Source organism: Cetorhinus maximus, chromosome 17 (assembly GCF_964194155.1).
Source record: "Cetorhinus maximus chromosome 17, sCetMax3.hap1.1, whole genome shotgun sequence".
Classification (NCBI taxonomy): Eukaryota; Metazoa; Chordata; class Chondrichthyes; order Lamniformes; family Cetorhinidae; genus Cetorhinus; species Cetorhinus maximus.
In genome coordinates this window covers 101,402,125-101,419,436 of record NC_135895.1, presented here as the reverse complement: position 1 = coordinate 101,419,436, position 17,312 = coordinate 101,402,125, and the positions used below count along the sequence as shown (strand labels likewise).

The 17,312-nt window shown below is 44.9% G+C and overlaps 1 protein-coding gene across 5 annotated transcripts in view; it reads left to right on the top strand.

The window, feature by feature from the left end:
• Window positions 1-1,229: 1,229 nt before the first annotated feature.
• crb1 (crumbs cell polarity complex component 1) overlaps window positions 1,230-17,312 on the top strand; it is a 130,993-nt gene continuing 114,910 nt past the window's right edge. For all 5 annotated transcript variants that reach the window (XM_078561722.1, XM_078561721.1, XM_078561720.1 and 2 more), the window contains exon 1: window positions 1,230-1,397. In XM_078561722.1, the coding sequence (XP_078417848.1) occupies window positions 1,319-1,397 (79 nt within the window). In that variant the 5' untranslated portion in view covers window positions 1,230-1,318. The remainder of the gene's footprint in view (window positions 1,398-17,312) is intronic.

The following is a 17,312-nucleotide window of genomic DNA, read 5'->3' as shown; positions in this document are numbered from 1 at the left end:
GACAGGCCCCTGCCCCCCAACCAGCCCTTCCCAACTGTTGGGAAGATACATTTCATGTTGGGCGGGCCTTAATTTGCCAGACAGCGTGAAATCACGGTCATGGGCTGATCGTGGTTGCTTGCCTGTTTCCCGACAACTCCCGGCCCTGCCGATTGCGTGTGCCTGCCAAAGGTAAAATTCAGGCCTCGGACCAGCTCGCGATGTTTTCCGCCCATGCCACCAAACACGTCCGCCGCAAACAGGAGCGGAAAATTCCGGCTATTAGCTCATGAAAAACTCGTGAGGGCTGAGACATTGGTTCAAGCTACTAAAATGCTGATTTTAGGATTGATATCAGGAACCTTTTCTTCACAAAGGGCATGTACACAATATACCAGTTAAATTCCTGCTCAGTCATGGAGGTACAATGGTTGGAATCCATCCTGGAAGCCACATTAGAGAGATAGGATTTTGCTGGATGGGTTAGATGGGGCGAATGCTCTAAATGAGAAGCAACAGTCTGAAATCTATAACCGATATCTGAACTTCACAATTGGATCAGTCCTGAAGAAAATCACTTGTGTTGTGTATGGTTTCTATGATCCAGCAGGCGGTGGCGAGATGGTCAGTGCATAGCTGCAGTTAACCAGTCAGGAATTCTACATCTATTAAACATCATTATTCACAATAATGTTCCAATCCAAATCCATTTTTAAATAACTCACGTGTTGATAAGTTTGAGAATATAGGAGAGGAGAAATGTCTTCATCTCTTCACGTCACCCACTTAATGCCGAGCCAGAATAGCCGATGATTTAAACAGACATTGTCCCCAAATGTTAATAACGCGAAGCTTCCAGTACAAAATAGTTTAAAACAAATTGTGCGCGAGGGTCAGACCTGCATTTCTCTCGGGGTTAAAGAGTGATGCACGATTCCCGTTGGTGGAGAACAAGGCAACCCGCGATCGGCCAAGTGTCTCTCATCACATTTATATGCAGCGCTCTTGAGAAACGGAAGGCTTTCTGGGTCGCACTTTAATATTATTGGGAGGACGGAAAGAAATGGCAAACTTCAGCAAACTCCAGTCCGATGAACATTCAGATCTGTAGCGGGTTTGGAAAATCACCCCAGGTCCTTGCAGGGAACTCCCGAGAAGGTAGTGGCTGTGCCGCCCTCTCCAGTGACAGCTCCACAGCATCAGCGCTCGGAGAAGGCGACATTCAGCAAGCCCACTGCCCTGGTTTGGGTGAGGGCGTCGGGGGGCTGGTGGGAAGCGCCCGAGGGGGTAAAACCCTCACACATCTACCAAAGCTACAGGATGGTTTCCTTTCCAAACCATGGCTTTCTGTAAGACTTCAGGAGTGCGGACAAAGCCCTCCCGACCCCTGCGCTGGCTACTCCTCATCATTGCCCAATGTAAGTACCGCCAGCCTCATATTCACGGCTGTATTTCTAGCATTTTGCACCACCAATCCATCATTTGTGAACATCTAAACAGATTTAAGCCTTGAAGTGCCAGATTTTGGACCCAAACATCATTGGGTGTGAAATGATTAAAACGCTCCAAACTGACCAGAACACCGAACAATTTAAATAAAACAATGTAATTTCCGACCAACAGCAAAAGGCGATGCTCACCAAGTGATTTTGCATTGGGGGTTAAGATTTGATTTGAAATTTCAGCCGGGACGGATGGGAAATGTGCCTGAGCCTGGTTGAAATGAATGACAGGAGACAACAAAAGATCGCAGAGACTTTGTTTTAGGGCGATTTCCGCGTCTGGATAATAATGGTTGCGAGTTCTGAACCACAGAGGGGTTGTCAAGGTGAAGTGTACACAGCTCAGCCAAGAGGAGTCTGAATTCAAAATTCATCGGAATATCAATTGGTGCCAGTTTACCAAGCATCTGTTACTAGACAGGGGGGGATTTAGTGTAGTTTGTGCCGGCAGTGTTTCTGTATATCTGGGTCACTTTATGCTGTGCAGATCAAACAGACGGTTTGCAAACAGAAACCAAAGAATGGCTTTATCCCCTCCCTTTCTACCCAGAGTAGATTATTGTCAAAAACAAGATAGCTAATGTGCAGAATTAACGGGTGATGGCAAAAGTTGGTGGACCATTGGTTTGGTTAATTTGTGCTATAATGTGATCTGGTTGCCCGCACTCGCTGCCAGACGGTCCTTTAGCAGCTTAAGACGATGCACAGCGTGAAAGAGTATTCTTGTGCCGGGTATATTTATTACTAAAACAAAAATAGAATTACCTGGAAAAACTCAGCAGGTCTGGCAGCATCGGCGGAGAAGAAAAGAGTTGACGTTTCGAGTCCTCATTTTTATATTTATAACTAAACGAGACGAAGATTGGGACTTTGGTTGCGGGGTAAGTTTGTACAATGCGCAGAGATATTGAAGGGGGTCTGGTTGGCACGCATCCTGCATTATAAAGTCACTCATTTCAAGTTGAATAGTTGCTCAGAAGAATCCACCGTACATCAATTTTATAAAAAATAATATAAAACTAAACTGTGGCGTAAAATATTTCTTCCAGGCACTAGATTTACGTATCTTATGAAGTGTTTGACTACCTCTTGAATGCTTATTCTCGAGTCCAGCGCAATACTTGTCGAATAGTTTGATCCCTCAGGGCCAAACGAATATAATTTCTCATGACATGTGCAATTGCTTTGTTAAACACGTGGCCATTAATAGATACATTCCCCCTCTCTAAACTGAACATAATTCGTATTCAAAAGCCACCTTACTTATTTACCAAAGTGCTTACGTTTCAAACAACAATCGCAGTTTATTTAATAAGCGCTGGAAGAGTTTTTTTTAAAGCTTTCACAGGATGTGGGCCATCCCTAAAAGCCCTTCAGTGGGTAAGTGCCATTTCAAAGGGCAGTTGAGAGTCGACCACATTGCTGTGGGTCTGGAGTTACAGGTAGGCCAGACGAGGCAAGGTTGGTAGCTTTCCTTAAGGTTTTCCCAACAATCGGAGGTAGTTTCATCATCACCATTACTGAAACTATTTATATTCCTGATTCATTAACTGAATTAAAATTTCACAAGCTGTCATGCTGGGATTTGAACCCATGTCCGCAGAGCATTCACCGGGGTCTCTGGATTACTAGTTCGGCAATATTACCAGAACACCACCATCTCCCACTTATTACTACATTGAAGAAATGTGATTTTGGAAGAAAACAAAGTTACACCAGGTACAGTATAGGAATCAGAGAATGATACAGCAAAGAAGGGGACCATCTATGCCTGTGCTGGTTCTGTGACAAAACTATCCAATTAGTCCCACACTCCTGTACATTCTTTCCTTTCAAGTATTTAACCAATTCCTTTTTCAGAGTTACTATTGAATCTATTGAAGATTAGTGGTAGACCAGAAGATTAGAAACCAGCAGAGGATGGCTAAGAAAATTAATAAGAAATACAAAAATAGACAATAAAAGCTTTGACAAGTATAGAAAAAGGAGAGTAGCTAAAGTGAGCATGGGTCCCTTAGAGAGTGAGACTGGGGAATTAATAATGGAAAGAAGAAAATGGCAGAGACTTTGAACAAGTAATTTGTATCTGCCTTCACAGTAAAAGACACAAAAAACATCCCAAAGATAGTAGAAAACCAAGAGGCAAAAGGGAGGACAGAATTTAGAATGTATTGGGACTGCTAATGGTACTTAAGGCTGACAAGTCCCCTGGACCTGATGACCTACATGCTTAGGTCTTTTTAAAAAAGTGGCAGTAGAGATAGTGGATTTATTGGTTGTAACCTTCAAAATTCTCTTGATTCTGGAAAGGTCCCAATATATTGGAAAACTGCAAAGGTAATCCCTCTATTCAAGAAAGGAGGGCGACAGAAAGCAGGAAATTATAGGTGAGGCCCCCAAGCCAGTCGAGCACCAGTGTGAGCCCCCAAAAAACATCAAAAGAAGGAGCTCTGGAAGAACTGTTACAGCACTCACACGCACCCTCCAACAACTCAGAGACACACAGGTCAGTGGGACACAGGTGTAGATTTGGCTTGGGCTCAATTTTTGGAGAACATCTCACAGACACGTCCCTACAGCAGCCGTAGACAGGAACTGCCCAGGTCTCCAGCACTTGGAGGGCAGCTGGAGACCAGCCACCCACTCAGTCCGAGTCAGATGATGAGCCTCTGAAAGCGGCCGCCAACTCAATGCTGGAGTTGCAGCGACAGATGGCGGAACATCAGGCAAAGATTCGACAGTCGCTCAACAGACTAAAGCAAACAATGGAAGGGTCCGTTTGCGTTCTGTCTGATGTTGCGGTTCCAACATGCGAGCACCTTGAGGTGGCTCCTTGAGGATGGTTGGCGACCACCATAGAGACCTTGGTCCAGCAGGTCTTGCTGGATTTGTGTTCACCCCTGCACTCCATGGCCACGCACCCTGGTGGACACCATCAAGATGTAAGCAACATGGGCACCTTGACCTCCCTCCAGGTGCACCATCTCATGCAGGAGTCAGGGCAGGGCCCTCGGACATTCACAGGGAGGATGTGCATCAGCTGGACACCTGGGGGCCTCTTCTCAGGACCCTCCAAGGGTGTGCAGCCACTCACCGCCCCCTTTGCCTATGACCCTATCCACTCCAGCTTCTCAGGCCACCGAAGGCGCTTCTGCCATTGAGCAGGTGACCGTTATCAGGCCAGGGCCCTCCAGGCCTCGGGCCACCAGAGGACGTCCACCAAAGTCATCACAGTCATCGGGGGTAGCAGTCAGCAGGATGCCTCCACCTCTGCTGAGGATGTCGGGGCTGCACCCAGGTGTGGTGGTAGTGTTAGGAAATGTATGAAAAATTGATGTCACTTGGATCACAGGTGTGCTATACATGTAAATAAATTGCACTTTTGTGAATACATTTGGTGGTTATGAGAATGTTTTTGGCAACTGAAGGCTTTGTGATTTTGTACTTTGAAATCCTCTTATTTCAAGGTTTAGCCTTTCTCCCACTCAGTGATAATGTCTCACTGTGAGATTCACATTCCTGTGATGTCAACCTCAGTTGAACTAGTCTCTGCACCCGTGTGTGATGCCAGGAAGATGCGTTTAAATCTTTAGTGGAAGTGTGTGATGTAAGCGTTTCTAATCCATCTTCCTCAAGGAACACCTTTGAGTGAGGGCAGCTCATTGCCATTGATATTCTGGCAGCATTTGTGTCTCCTCAGTGGTAGTGGCAGAAGAAAAGACATGCATGGGAGGAGGAGATTCCCTAGGCATGTCCACATCTCAGTCACAGCAATGTTTGCAACATTAGATAGTGGCGAAGCTGGTGAATCTTGCAGGTTGGCTATCTTTGTCCAGAGCAAACCTGACATAATGATGGGCCTTTCTGTAAAGGGCGTCTATGACCTCCCTTATGCATCAATGTGTTGTGGACTGAGAAGTACCGCACAGGTCCTCTGTTGATCCTTGGAAAGAAACAGAGACCAAGAAATTGAGTGCTGCAGTCACCTTCAAAGCCACTGGCAGAGGATACCCTCCAACTCCATGTGTCGTCAGGTCTTCACAAAGAATGTGACATATGTGATGTACCAGAGCTTGGGACAAGCGCAGACGTACATGGCATTGCCTGTCACTCATTTGTAAATAGGAGACTCTTCTACGATAAACCCTAGGTCTGGCGAGTCACCCAGCTGTCTTGGCCTCTCCTCCTGACCCTCCTGTTCATGCTATGGCTCCGCTTGATCATGTCCATCCTGCTGGAGCTGCATGCAGAGTCGCCTCTCCCTCCTTCACCTCCTTCATTGCATTAGGACCCTGACAAAGGCAGCATTGAGCCCTGGATTCATATATGCTTTTGCCTTCTCTCTGAAAGGCAACATTGAAGACATTAATGAATCGGGGGCAAGAAAGTGAAGCCCAGAAGGTGACACGTTTGGAGACTGTAAGGGTCCATAGTTTTTCCTGACCTATTTGCATGGTGGCTGATGCCTCCTTGTTCCTGGGACACTAGCACACACATTGAGGTGACCAAGATGGCACTGCAGATATGTAACATCTTGAGCCCTGCGTGGGATGCTAAAGTTTAATTGAGATGTCTGGCCCAACCTAGCACTGTACTCCAATCTCTGATGTGGCATATTAATGGCCAATCAGTTGCTGATGCTCTTTGGCCCATTGGAGTGTCAATTCTGGTGAACATGTGACAGGCCTTCATTGATAGAATGCCATATATGATACAGCTGTGCCTCTTTCAATATTGTCTGCATTCACAAATTGTACATTCCTATATGTAACGCTTGAGATGCAGCGACAGTGATGTGAAGCCACTGAGTTCTGAGTAGCCCTTTAACACTGCCAATGAAGCCATTGGCTTTCAGCGGCTTTCGTCAGAAGGCGGTCTTCCTCCTTTCTTTCTAAGCAGACTCCTGTTCATTCCTGCAGCAACAAGAGGTTAGAGGGTGACCCCAGAAATGCCCACTCGTGTTCGCCCTTTCCCCTCACTGCCATTCCACAGCTTCCCTCCCCGTTGGTCCCCTCAAGTTCATCAACCCCACCTCAGGTTGAAAGTGGAGGCCTGCATGAGTACCACAACACAGTGGTGTTCTTTGGGCCAATTTAGGCAAAGAGCAGGAGCAGACCAACCCTACAGCCCCAGCAGTGTGGCATTCATCATATTAAGACCAGCACAGCGCTATGGCAGGTAGGCTATGTACGTTCCACTCACCTGGAAGTTACTAGCGAACTGAGGTCCAACCTGTGCACACCCCTTTTTTCAAATGGGTTTGAGGCCAACGTGATTTCCTGCTGGCATGACACAAGATTGGAAGGCCTGACAAGATTCCAGTGAGCAGCTGTTTTAATGAGCATTCATGACATGTTCACGAATGCAAATGGCATTCATGCCACTAGTCAGCGGGATAACCTAACCATCATAAACCCACCATTGAGAGAATTGCAAACTGTTTTTATGCTGGCGGCTTTCAGACTTTTTGCCTGCAGCTGGATTCCCCGCTCCCACCCGTAATGAAACCCACCACGGGCTGGATGGGAAAATTCCGCCCAAACAGTATGCAACAGGATCGAGATAGGTTAAGTGAATGGGCAAATATGTGGCAGCGGGAGTATAATGCGGGAAAATGCGTGGTTGTCCACTTTGGCAGGAAGAATAGAAAAACAGAATATTATTTATGTTAAGAAAGACTACAGAAAGTTGCAGTACAGAGGAACCTGGTTGTTCACGTACATGAATTACTAAGGGTCAGAATGCAGATACAGCAAGTAATTAGAAGGCAAATTGGAATGTTGGTCTTTATCACAATGTGGATGGAGTATAAAGGTAGAGAAATCTTGCTACAACTGTACAGAGCCTTGGTGAGACTGCACCTAGGGTACTGTGTATAGTTTTGGTCACCTTACTTAGGAGGGACATACTTGCATTAGAAGTAGTTCAGATAAGGTTTACTAGGCAGATTCCTGGAATTGAGGGGTTTGTCTTATGAGGAAAGGTTGAGAAGTTTGGGTCTATACTCATTAGAGTTTAGAAGAATGAAAGGTGATCTTATTGAAACATATAAGTATAGGGTAGATGCTAAGAGGATGTTTCCTCTCATGGGTAATCTAGAACAAGAGGGCACAGATTCAAAATAAGACAGAGATGAGGCGGAATTTCCTCTCAGAGGGTCATTAGCATTTGGAATTCACTTCCCCAGCAAGCCTTGGAGGGTGTATCACTGAATATACACAAGGCTGAGTAAGATGAATTTTTGATTGACAAATGAGTGAGGGATTATAGGGGGAAAACAGGAAAGTGGAGTTATGGCCACAGTCAGGTCAGCCATGATCTTATTGAATGGCAGAGCAGGCTTGAGGGGCTGAAAGGCCTACTCTTCTTCCTATTATGTTTATCTGTAAACAGAGTACTTTTTTAAAATACAGTCACTAATGTAATGCAGGGAATGAGGCAGCCAGTTTGTGAACTGCAAGGTCCCACAAACATCAATGTTATAATAACAAGATAACCTGTTTTAGTGATGTTATTTGAGGGATAAATATTGGCTAGGATACCCAAGAGATCTCCCTGGTTCTTCTTTGTAACCATGGAATCTTTTACATCTGGACTTGCAGTTTAGCATTTCATCCAAAGGATGTGCCTCCCCTTACTGTCCAGCACTCCCTCAGTGCTGTACTGAAGTGTTAGACTAGATTGCGTGTTCAGGTCTTTGGAATTGGACTTGAACCCATAACCTTCTGTACCAGGGGTGAGAGAGTGCTCCTGCTGAGCCACGGTTGACATAAGAAAACAATGGTGTTCCCATGAACATCTACCAGAAACCTGGCAATGGAGTAGGAGAAGCCTTGAAGAAATTGTTTCCAATTGGCAGATACAACTTTCTGAAACAGAAGCAAAAAGTCACTTTTTCTTTTCTGATGAACAACTTTTATTTCCCATTTCTTCTTATTACATTTTTCTCTCATTTTTCAAATATTGCTTTTTGACTTCTCCTGTTTCATCTTTTTTCCTTCTATTATTGTCATCTGTGACTGCACAGTCCTCTTTGAGATACCCTTTGCTCACCCCAAATGGGGGGATGGGGGGGCGGAGGGCAGAAAAGGAAACAAAGAAACTGTCCCACTTTCTTCTGGCTGGGGAGCCACACCCCACAGGATTATCATCTTGCAAATCCTGCACTCCGGATTCCACATCTACTGGGGATCCTGCCCCAGGTGCCTGAGAATAAGCCTGTTCAATCACATGAAGACCCATGGCAGAAACTCGTGACCCTAAGTAGACATTATCCTCAAAATCGAGGGACAGCAGATGACGATGACTGTCTAGAAGACATTCATATTCATTGCATATTCTGCCTTCACATAACCAAGATATTTGATCCAAGATAAATTGATCACCTTCTGTCAATCATTTTAAACATCCCATTTGATAACAAAGTTATATGAGTTGATATTAAATGTTTGACTTCTACACCTCAGTCTTTGAGGGGATAACTAGAAAGTTCAAGTACAGCTCGATAATTGTAGTTTAGTCAACGATTCCATTTGCAACAATTCATGAGTACAAATGTTACAGTAAAGTCAAAAGTGAAAAACTCAAAAACCGTTTTTGGAAATAAGTAAGATTGCTATGACCCCGGACGAGCCTCCAATTTTGTTATGATCTCAGATGAAACCCACAATTTTGTTACTTCTGGTTAGGGACTAATAACTTTTGTCATAAAGTAGAAAAAATTTAAAATCCCAGATATTTACTAAAGGAATAAAACCACAAGATTCCACGGTTATCAACAAACAGAAGAATTTTTATGATACAAGAGTCAACAAAGCAACTCATCAATACTATCTCTCTTATACTCTAACATACAGAATTAACATGAGGTAAACATGAATTAACAGGCAAACTGTGGTTGAGCAAACCACAAACTGCACATTAAATGGCAGACACAACCAAGACAGATTCCATGAATTTTCTCAGCAACCCACTCAAACGTCAATGATCACTGTCTGTCACAAAAATTCCCTTCCCCACAAGGAATTTCAACTCCTCTCCTTCAAAGAGCTAGTCTGATCCCCAGCTGATACTCCACCTGAGTTCCATCGGTCCAATCCTTACCAAAAAGCACACTATTGCAGATCTCTCTCAGATCTGCTCTGAGATCCAACCTTCTTGGTCTTCTTTTCCAGCTGAGCTGACCTACTTCTGAATCCGAGATCCACTGTGCTGACCAGGCTACACTCCAGCGTGTAAACACATGCACGATTCCACCTCCTCAGCCACACTGCTGCCAACAACTGCTCTTGGGCCTTTCTTTGCCCTTAACTCCCAGCTTCATGAAACAGACAACTGCACTTCAGCTTCCCTGAGTTGACAACTGCTCCTCACCAGCGCTGAGCCGACCCCTCTTCAGCCTCACTGAGCTGACACTGCTTCAGCTTCCCTGAGCAGGTACGTCTTCAGCTTCACCGAGCTGATCCTGGTCCCCACAGCGGCTTGAACTGATCTGTGCCCTGTTAAATCTTACAACAGGGTCAACCCCGGTTCTGAGGCAGGGTCTAGTGTATCAACCCTTAGTAAATTCTGTACCTTAAATGTTACAATCTCCAGTCAATCAAAGGTCACTTCCACAGGTGCCAACTCATAATGGCTCCACACCAAAAGCACACAGGCAAAAATCCAAAAATATAGATTCCCTCACAGATAGCTTTTGTACAAACAAATCCCCCAAACTTGAATCTGTAGTTTATAGATTAGCAGCAAACACAGTAAATCAGGGGCGGGGAACCTTTATCTCTCATGGACAATAGTTCTAAATCAACACTTTCTATAAAGTGAATTAACTTTAAACACCCAATTGCTCTATTGTAACGAGAAACAATTTCAATATTTTTACAGTATTTGTAGACATCATGATGTCAATCACTTCCCTGTTTCCCTCATCAGATACCCCACAATTTGTTCACATCATTATTCCTCTAAGAGACCTCTTTTAGTGTTACATTTGACCCAGCCATAGGAGGAACAGCACAGGTTGAGTTACCCTTGGATTCTTCCTACTCCCCCCAATCCATCACCTGACCCGCTCTCAGGGAAGCACTGCCCATCCTCTGGCATCTCTTCTAGACAGGTCAGTTGAAATCAGCAGTTCAGCCTAACAGGGAGTGCACGCCACAAAGTGTGATCTTGCTACTTGTGACAAAACTTATTTGTGCAATGTGTAGATTTGCCAATTCAAGTTGGTCATATTCCTGGGGGTCTCCTCACATGTCCTCCCACTTTGCCCAGCCAGTCTTTCTTCCCATCTCTTAATACTTTGGTAACGAATAGACAAAAACTGTTCAATGAAAAATGTATGCAATTTTTTACTGCATCTGTAAATTTTCTCTTGGGTTACTTACAACAATATCCAGGAGATCAATCTTCAATTCCTGAAGACTCCAGGGATTTTTGGTAACCTGAGAATTGTGCCGTGCCAATGATGTGTTTAGGAACTCACAAACATGGAAATGATAATTCCGAGATTTTACTTAAAAATGTACGCAATGAAACACTTCTTAGCTGATACTTTTCAGACCTCTAAGCACAGGAAAGACATTCAGAAAACTTCCTATAAAAGCATGCACGATGACATTTTCAGACTATGTTAGAATATGACATACCTAAATATTGCTGAAATTTGTATTAATCTGACTTTATAAGAACTGACACTTGAAGTTTCAGAAGCTGCCTGGAAATCTGCGACCACAATTAGGATGCTTGTGCTCTGGTTTCATGGTCATACTTCATATCAGTCGTTGCATGCTTAATTCCTATTAATCTGTTCCAATTTGTTCTGCTTTTTTGGTGATGCTAGATATGTAGGAATTCTTCAAAATGCTTCCTGCTGTAACGTTCAAGGCTTTTCTTTGATGACTCTTATCTATCCATTGAGCAGAATTTTATGTCCCCCGGTTGGCATGCACCTGACCCGATCGGGCATAAAATCGCACTATATTTTGCTTGGCGGGCGCGTGCAAAAGTCGGCAGTGCACCTGCCAACAATTAAAGAGGGCAATTAAGCCCATTAATGGCACAATTGTCTCCAATATTTGCCTTACGGTTGGCGGATGGGCGAATTGGCTAGCCGGCTTTTACATTTTTCATCAAACCTCATCCAAGGGCGGGATGAAATTTCCATAATGAAATAAAATAAAAATAAATATCTGTGGACAGCATTTTTATCAGCTATATTTTCAGGTGCTTGATTGTGATGCATGGACATTTTTTTGCAGCTTTTTAAACGTTTATTTGATCATTTTCAGGTCAGCAGCTGTCTGCATTCAAGGAGCTTTCTTGCAGCGCTCACCCACGCCCAAGGAAACGTCATCGCCCACCCTCTTCCCGCCCCCACCCCGGCAGCGCTGAGCTTTTCAGCACGCATTTCACACTGGCTGGCCGCTAATTGGCCAGCCAGCATGAAGTCGCGGTCGGGGCCTGTTTCCCGACCACTCCCAGGCCCTCCGATTGCACGTGCCAGCCAAAGGTAAAATTCAGGCCGTTAAGTCTGAGTGATAATCTTTAACACAGCACGTGCTCAACATTTTGACACTTTTCACCTTTACAAAATGTGTAACAGAAGTTTTTAACCTCTATTAAATGTGAGAAAAACAAATATCACTACATGTATGTGGTGAACTATTGGAAGTTATTTACTACAGCGCTTTGTAGTACTTTTTTCTTTTAATTTTACATTCCCTTAAGAGGTGTGGTACACCTTCCATCCACTGAAGGATCCTAGCGAGAGTTAAAACTGGTCAGATTTTATGCTTGGAATGCAGCACAATTAGCTTGGAAATCTAGTAGTTGAAAAAGTGTTAACACCTAATATTTTCAATATATTTTGTGATTGACGTGGTTCCGAAGCAGCGTAACAATGTACAGGGAGAGGATTATGGCTACTGATTAACATCACATCATTATTACTTTTTAAAAATATGAGCTTTGAAAATGTGCCAATCTTTTAATTCAGGACTTCCATCAACAGTCTATCTAAAGAAGATATTGGGAGATTCACATTTGTTTAAGCTTTTTAACTACTCAAGGAACCTCACGGCTTTTAAAATATGCATATTTTATGTTGGAAGAGCTTTGAAAATTATCTTCTGCAGAGTTTTAACACTCAGTATTACAAAGTAGAAATAACAAAAGGTAATGACATGGAACTTTAATTACTTTGCAGCATCAAATGTTTACAAGCAGCTCCCTATTGCAACATAATGGAACAAATTTGGTAGATTTGCAATTAGCTCTACATTGAATCAACAGTTCAGTTTTCATATTTGCAGTAGTTGGTTGTCATGGTAATGCTTTTAATGGATCAATTTAGAAGCATACCAAAAGCTGTGTTATGTAGTCTTTTTATGTGTTGCTAAGAAGACTAAATTAATTCTGTGGTTTTTATGTTTAAGAAGAATGTGAAACTATTACAGCAACATTAGCTAAAAGAATAAATTAGTGGCACAGCATTGGCTGTGGTAATCAACAAAATATTGGGAATGGACACAATAGAAGCTTTGCAATCAGTATGTAAATGATGGCTCAGCTTATCCGTGTCTGAAAGTACATGTGTGTGCAGCTTGTGGTGTGTCAGTTGTGGTGCAACGGGGAGCCGGCTGCACATGTGCAGTTGTGCATTTTTTTCGTTCTTTGGGCCCGGGGCAGGATCTTCCCCCTATCAGGGGGGAGTTGGTGTGGGAGCAGGTGCAGGCGGATTCCCGATCAGCGCCCCCGATTGGGGGCGCGCCCCAATTTTATGTGGGCGGGCCAATTAAGGCCCGCCCAGCGTGACATCCACCAGGAAGCGCTATGTGCTCCCTGTGTGGGTAGGGGGGGATTCCCTGAGCCGGGAGTGCGCTCTTTCGCCAAACTGAAAATCTAAATGATGCGGGGTGACATTGGGATGCACACCCAATGTCACCTTGTGTCATTTTACGCGTCAGCGAGCGGGGGGGCCCTGCCCCCCCCCTTTCGCCGAACAGAAGATTCTGCCTCAGCTCGCCTGTGCATGAAGAAAAAAAGGTGCAAAAACCCAGATCATGCGGAGCACCATGGAAGACTAGTGACCCAAGCAGGGGACAGGGAGAGGTCCCAAAAGGAAGTCCCATGTAGGGGACAGAGACAGGGCAGTGACAAGTCCCTATTAAGTTAAGGTAAAAAAGAGAGGAGCAGAGAAACAAGCTCCAAACAGAAAAAGGGCTGAGGGTAGCCCTGAAGATTGAAGAAGAGAGCCGAAGGTTGGTGACTCCATGCTGTGGGCTGTTGGGGCAAAGGTACTCTTTGGAGCAGTAGCGTTCTGTTCGGCCTGGCCAAATATCTGAAGTTCTGTTTGTGAGTTGGTGCTTGAGTCCGTACTTGGGGATCCAGGGGTGTGGAATCTTGGGAGGCGAGATTGGAACCCCGCAAGGTGGGCTGTCATTGATGCCGTCTGAGTTGGAGCTACTACTGGAGAGAATTCCCAGGTTAGCTCTGCGAAAGTGAAGACTGGAATCCCTCGTGATCGAGACAGGCCGGGATTTTACGTGCTTGCTGGTGCCGGGAGTGTTCGGTGGTGCGAGCGGACAGTATGGCAAGAAGACCAAAAGTTGGTTTCATGATGTCATGAAACCAGTTCGCGATTATCCGCTCAGGCCGTCGATGTCAGGAACCCCATTGCAATACATCAGCATATCATTATAAGACCAGCCCGCCGGACTCATCCCCCCACCCCCCCGCTAGATTGTTCACCCACCTTGGCGGGAAAACACGCCATCGTGTTTCACAACAGCATATATAAGGCTTGCACTCGGTGGGTTGCACTTCACTCAGACTTCAAGGTTTGTTTGCCTACCTTGCTTCAGTCAACACTTACAGTCATCAGCGGCAGGCTTCACAGACAGCACCACATCACTTTTAGGGGGGCTCACGGGCAGGTCTCTACCTACCAGATCAGCCATATGTGGGTGGCTTGTCAATGGCTGCAGGGCAAGGTCTTGCTTGGGGGAGGGGGAGAAGTGGCCTCAGGCCAGGGAAGAGGCTGCAGGACGAGAGCTATACTGGGGCAGGAGGGTGTCCAGGGTGTGTGTGTGGAGGAGGTGGGGTGGGGGGGGGGGGTTGCATATTAATCTGTGCAAGTAGCCTCAAGATGGTGAGGGCTGAGGAGGCAGTCACCAGAGGAGATGAGGCCAGATGGACAATAGAGGGTATGTGTGTGAGAATGGGCAGTGATGTCCTTGAGCTGGCAGTGTGAAATGCCAGTGAATATGTGATGTGCTGGAGTGTGTGAGTTTAGAGTGATGAGATGGTTGCCATGCCCTGGCTGTGTGGATGAGATCATTCATCCTCTATCTGCATTCGATGACGAACCTCTTATGTGGTGCATTGACACTGCCCACCGCTGCCATTGCCTACCAAGTCGGAGTGGTAATGTGTCTGCGTCTCCTGCAGCCAGAGCGGGGATATCACATGGCGTTCAAAAGGTGCTTGAGGGCTGCAGTCTTCTAGCCTTTAGGGGCCATGTCTTCTTTGCTGCAGTCCTGGACTGGAAGCACTGAGCGCGGCTGCACTTTAGATGTGGTGCCTTGCGTGATGAAGCGGTGAGGTGACAGCATGGCATGCGAATTGGAGCCCACCCACTATTGAAACGGTGTGTATTCTGAGAATGTATAATTGATGCGGTGGGCTTCGGATGATACGACATGAAAAGCCGCCATTGCGGCCGGCGGGTAAAGCGTCATTTTTCCCGCCCACTACCGTACTTAGTGCAAATCTGGGATGATTCTGCTCACAGAGTTTCAGTGAGATCGGCTGACTGAGAGTTTACTGATATCTAAGGGGGTTGTTGAGAAATCCATGGGCTGGGATTTTGTGGCCCCGTCACGGGCAGGACCTGCCATGGGCGAGGCAGCGCCCCATCCAGCAGCTTGAGGCGGGACCGGAAGATCCCAGCAGCGGGCAGGTGCAGAAAATCCCGCCCATGGGCTCTGTTTTGGTCGCATCTGTCACTTATTGGTGTCTTCAACCACAATTTCTGTTAATTCACATATACCTCATATTAACTCTGAATCTTAATGCTTATTATATGATAGATAGAGATTATAAGTTGTTTTATCCTTTCTGACCTTGTTTGTAAAGTTTATTTTTGTTTGCTGAAAACCCATGGAATCTTGTGGCTTTCTTCACTGGGCAAGTGTCTTGAATCTCAAACTTTGTCTACTTTAACAAAATGTTAATGGCCCCTAACCAGATCTTACTAAAATGTTGGGGTCTGGCCTAGGATCACAACACAGTTTAAGCTTATTTTGAATATTCTGCAGAACTATAGAATGATGTTGTTGAGATATGGTAGAAGTACCGATGGAACAGATCTGTTTGTACCTAGAATAGAATTTTATAGCACAGGAGGAAGCTGCGCCAGCCCTCTGAAAGAGTGATGCATTTAAAAAAAGAAAATTAACTTGCACTTATGTAGCAGGTCCCGGAACCTGAGGCAGTCTGAAAGTGCTTTACAGCCAATGAAGTACTTTTGAAATGTTGTAGCATAGTTAATTCACAGGACATGGGATTCACTGACAAGGCCAACATATATTGCCCATCCCTAATTGCCCTTGAGAAGTTGGTGGTGAGTAGCCTTCTTGGGAACCACTGAACCACTGAGTCCCTGTGGTGAAGATGCAACCACAGTACTGTTAGATAGGGAGTTCCAGGATTTGGACCTAGCTATGAATGGAGTTATATTTCCAAGTCCGGGTGGCGTACAACTTGGAGGGGGGTGTTCCCATGCGGCTGTTGTCCATCATTCTAGGTGGTAGAGGTCACAGGTTTAGGAGGTGCTGTTGAAGAAGCTTTGGTGAGTTGCTACACTGCACCTTGTAGATGATACACAGTGTAGCCACCTGCACTGGTGGTGGAAGGAGTTAATGTTTAAAGTGGTGGATGGGGTGCCAATCAAGGGAGCCATTTTGTCCTGGATGGTATTGAGTTTCTTGGTTATTGTTGAAGCTGCTCTCACCCAAGCAAGTAGGGAGTACTCCATAATACTCCTGACTTGTGCCTTGTGGAGGTAGAAAAAACTGGGGACTCAGGAAGTTTTTATGTGGCTGGTCCAGTTAAGTATTTGGTTGATAGTGATTCCCAGGTTTTGATACTGGGAAATTTGACGATGATAAGACCATTGAACATCAAGGGGAGGTGATTGGACTCTGTATTCTGTATTCCCCAGCTAACAGAACGTTCTGGGTATCCACTATCAGTGAAGCAAACTTGAGGCATTTTTCAATTTTTTCTGCTGTGGGAATTATTTAAATGTTTAATGGTATTCAATTAACCTGGAATAACATAATACAGTTTTTTATTTACAGACACATTTCCTTGAATGCTACTGTGTTTTTAAATCACATTTTCAACGCTCCTTTTCAAGAAGACAATCTGATTGACTATTTTTTTCATATTCATTCTTGGGGTGTGAGCGTAATTGACAAGGCTGGTAATTATTACCCATTCCTCATTATCTGTCAGGTGGTAGTGCACCTTCTTCTTGAATTGCTGTAGTCCATATGGTGGAGCTGCTTCAACAGTAATACTAGATAGGAAGCTCTAGGATTGTGACCCAGAAGGAACGCCAACATATTTCCAAGTTATACTTGTAGGTGATGATATTCTCGTGCACCTGATGCTCTTGTCCTCCTAAGTGATGGAGGTCTAGGTTTTATAAGTGCTGAATAAGATGCCCAAATGAGTTATTCAAACACTAAGGGCTGGATTTTACGTTCCCCTGCTGGCAGGTTTGAAGCCTTATACCCAAAGACCTCTGTCTGGTGAACTGTCCAC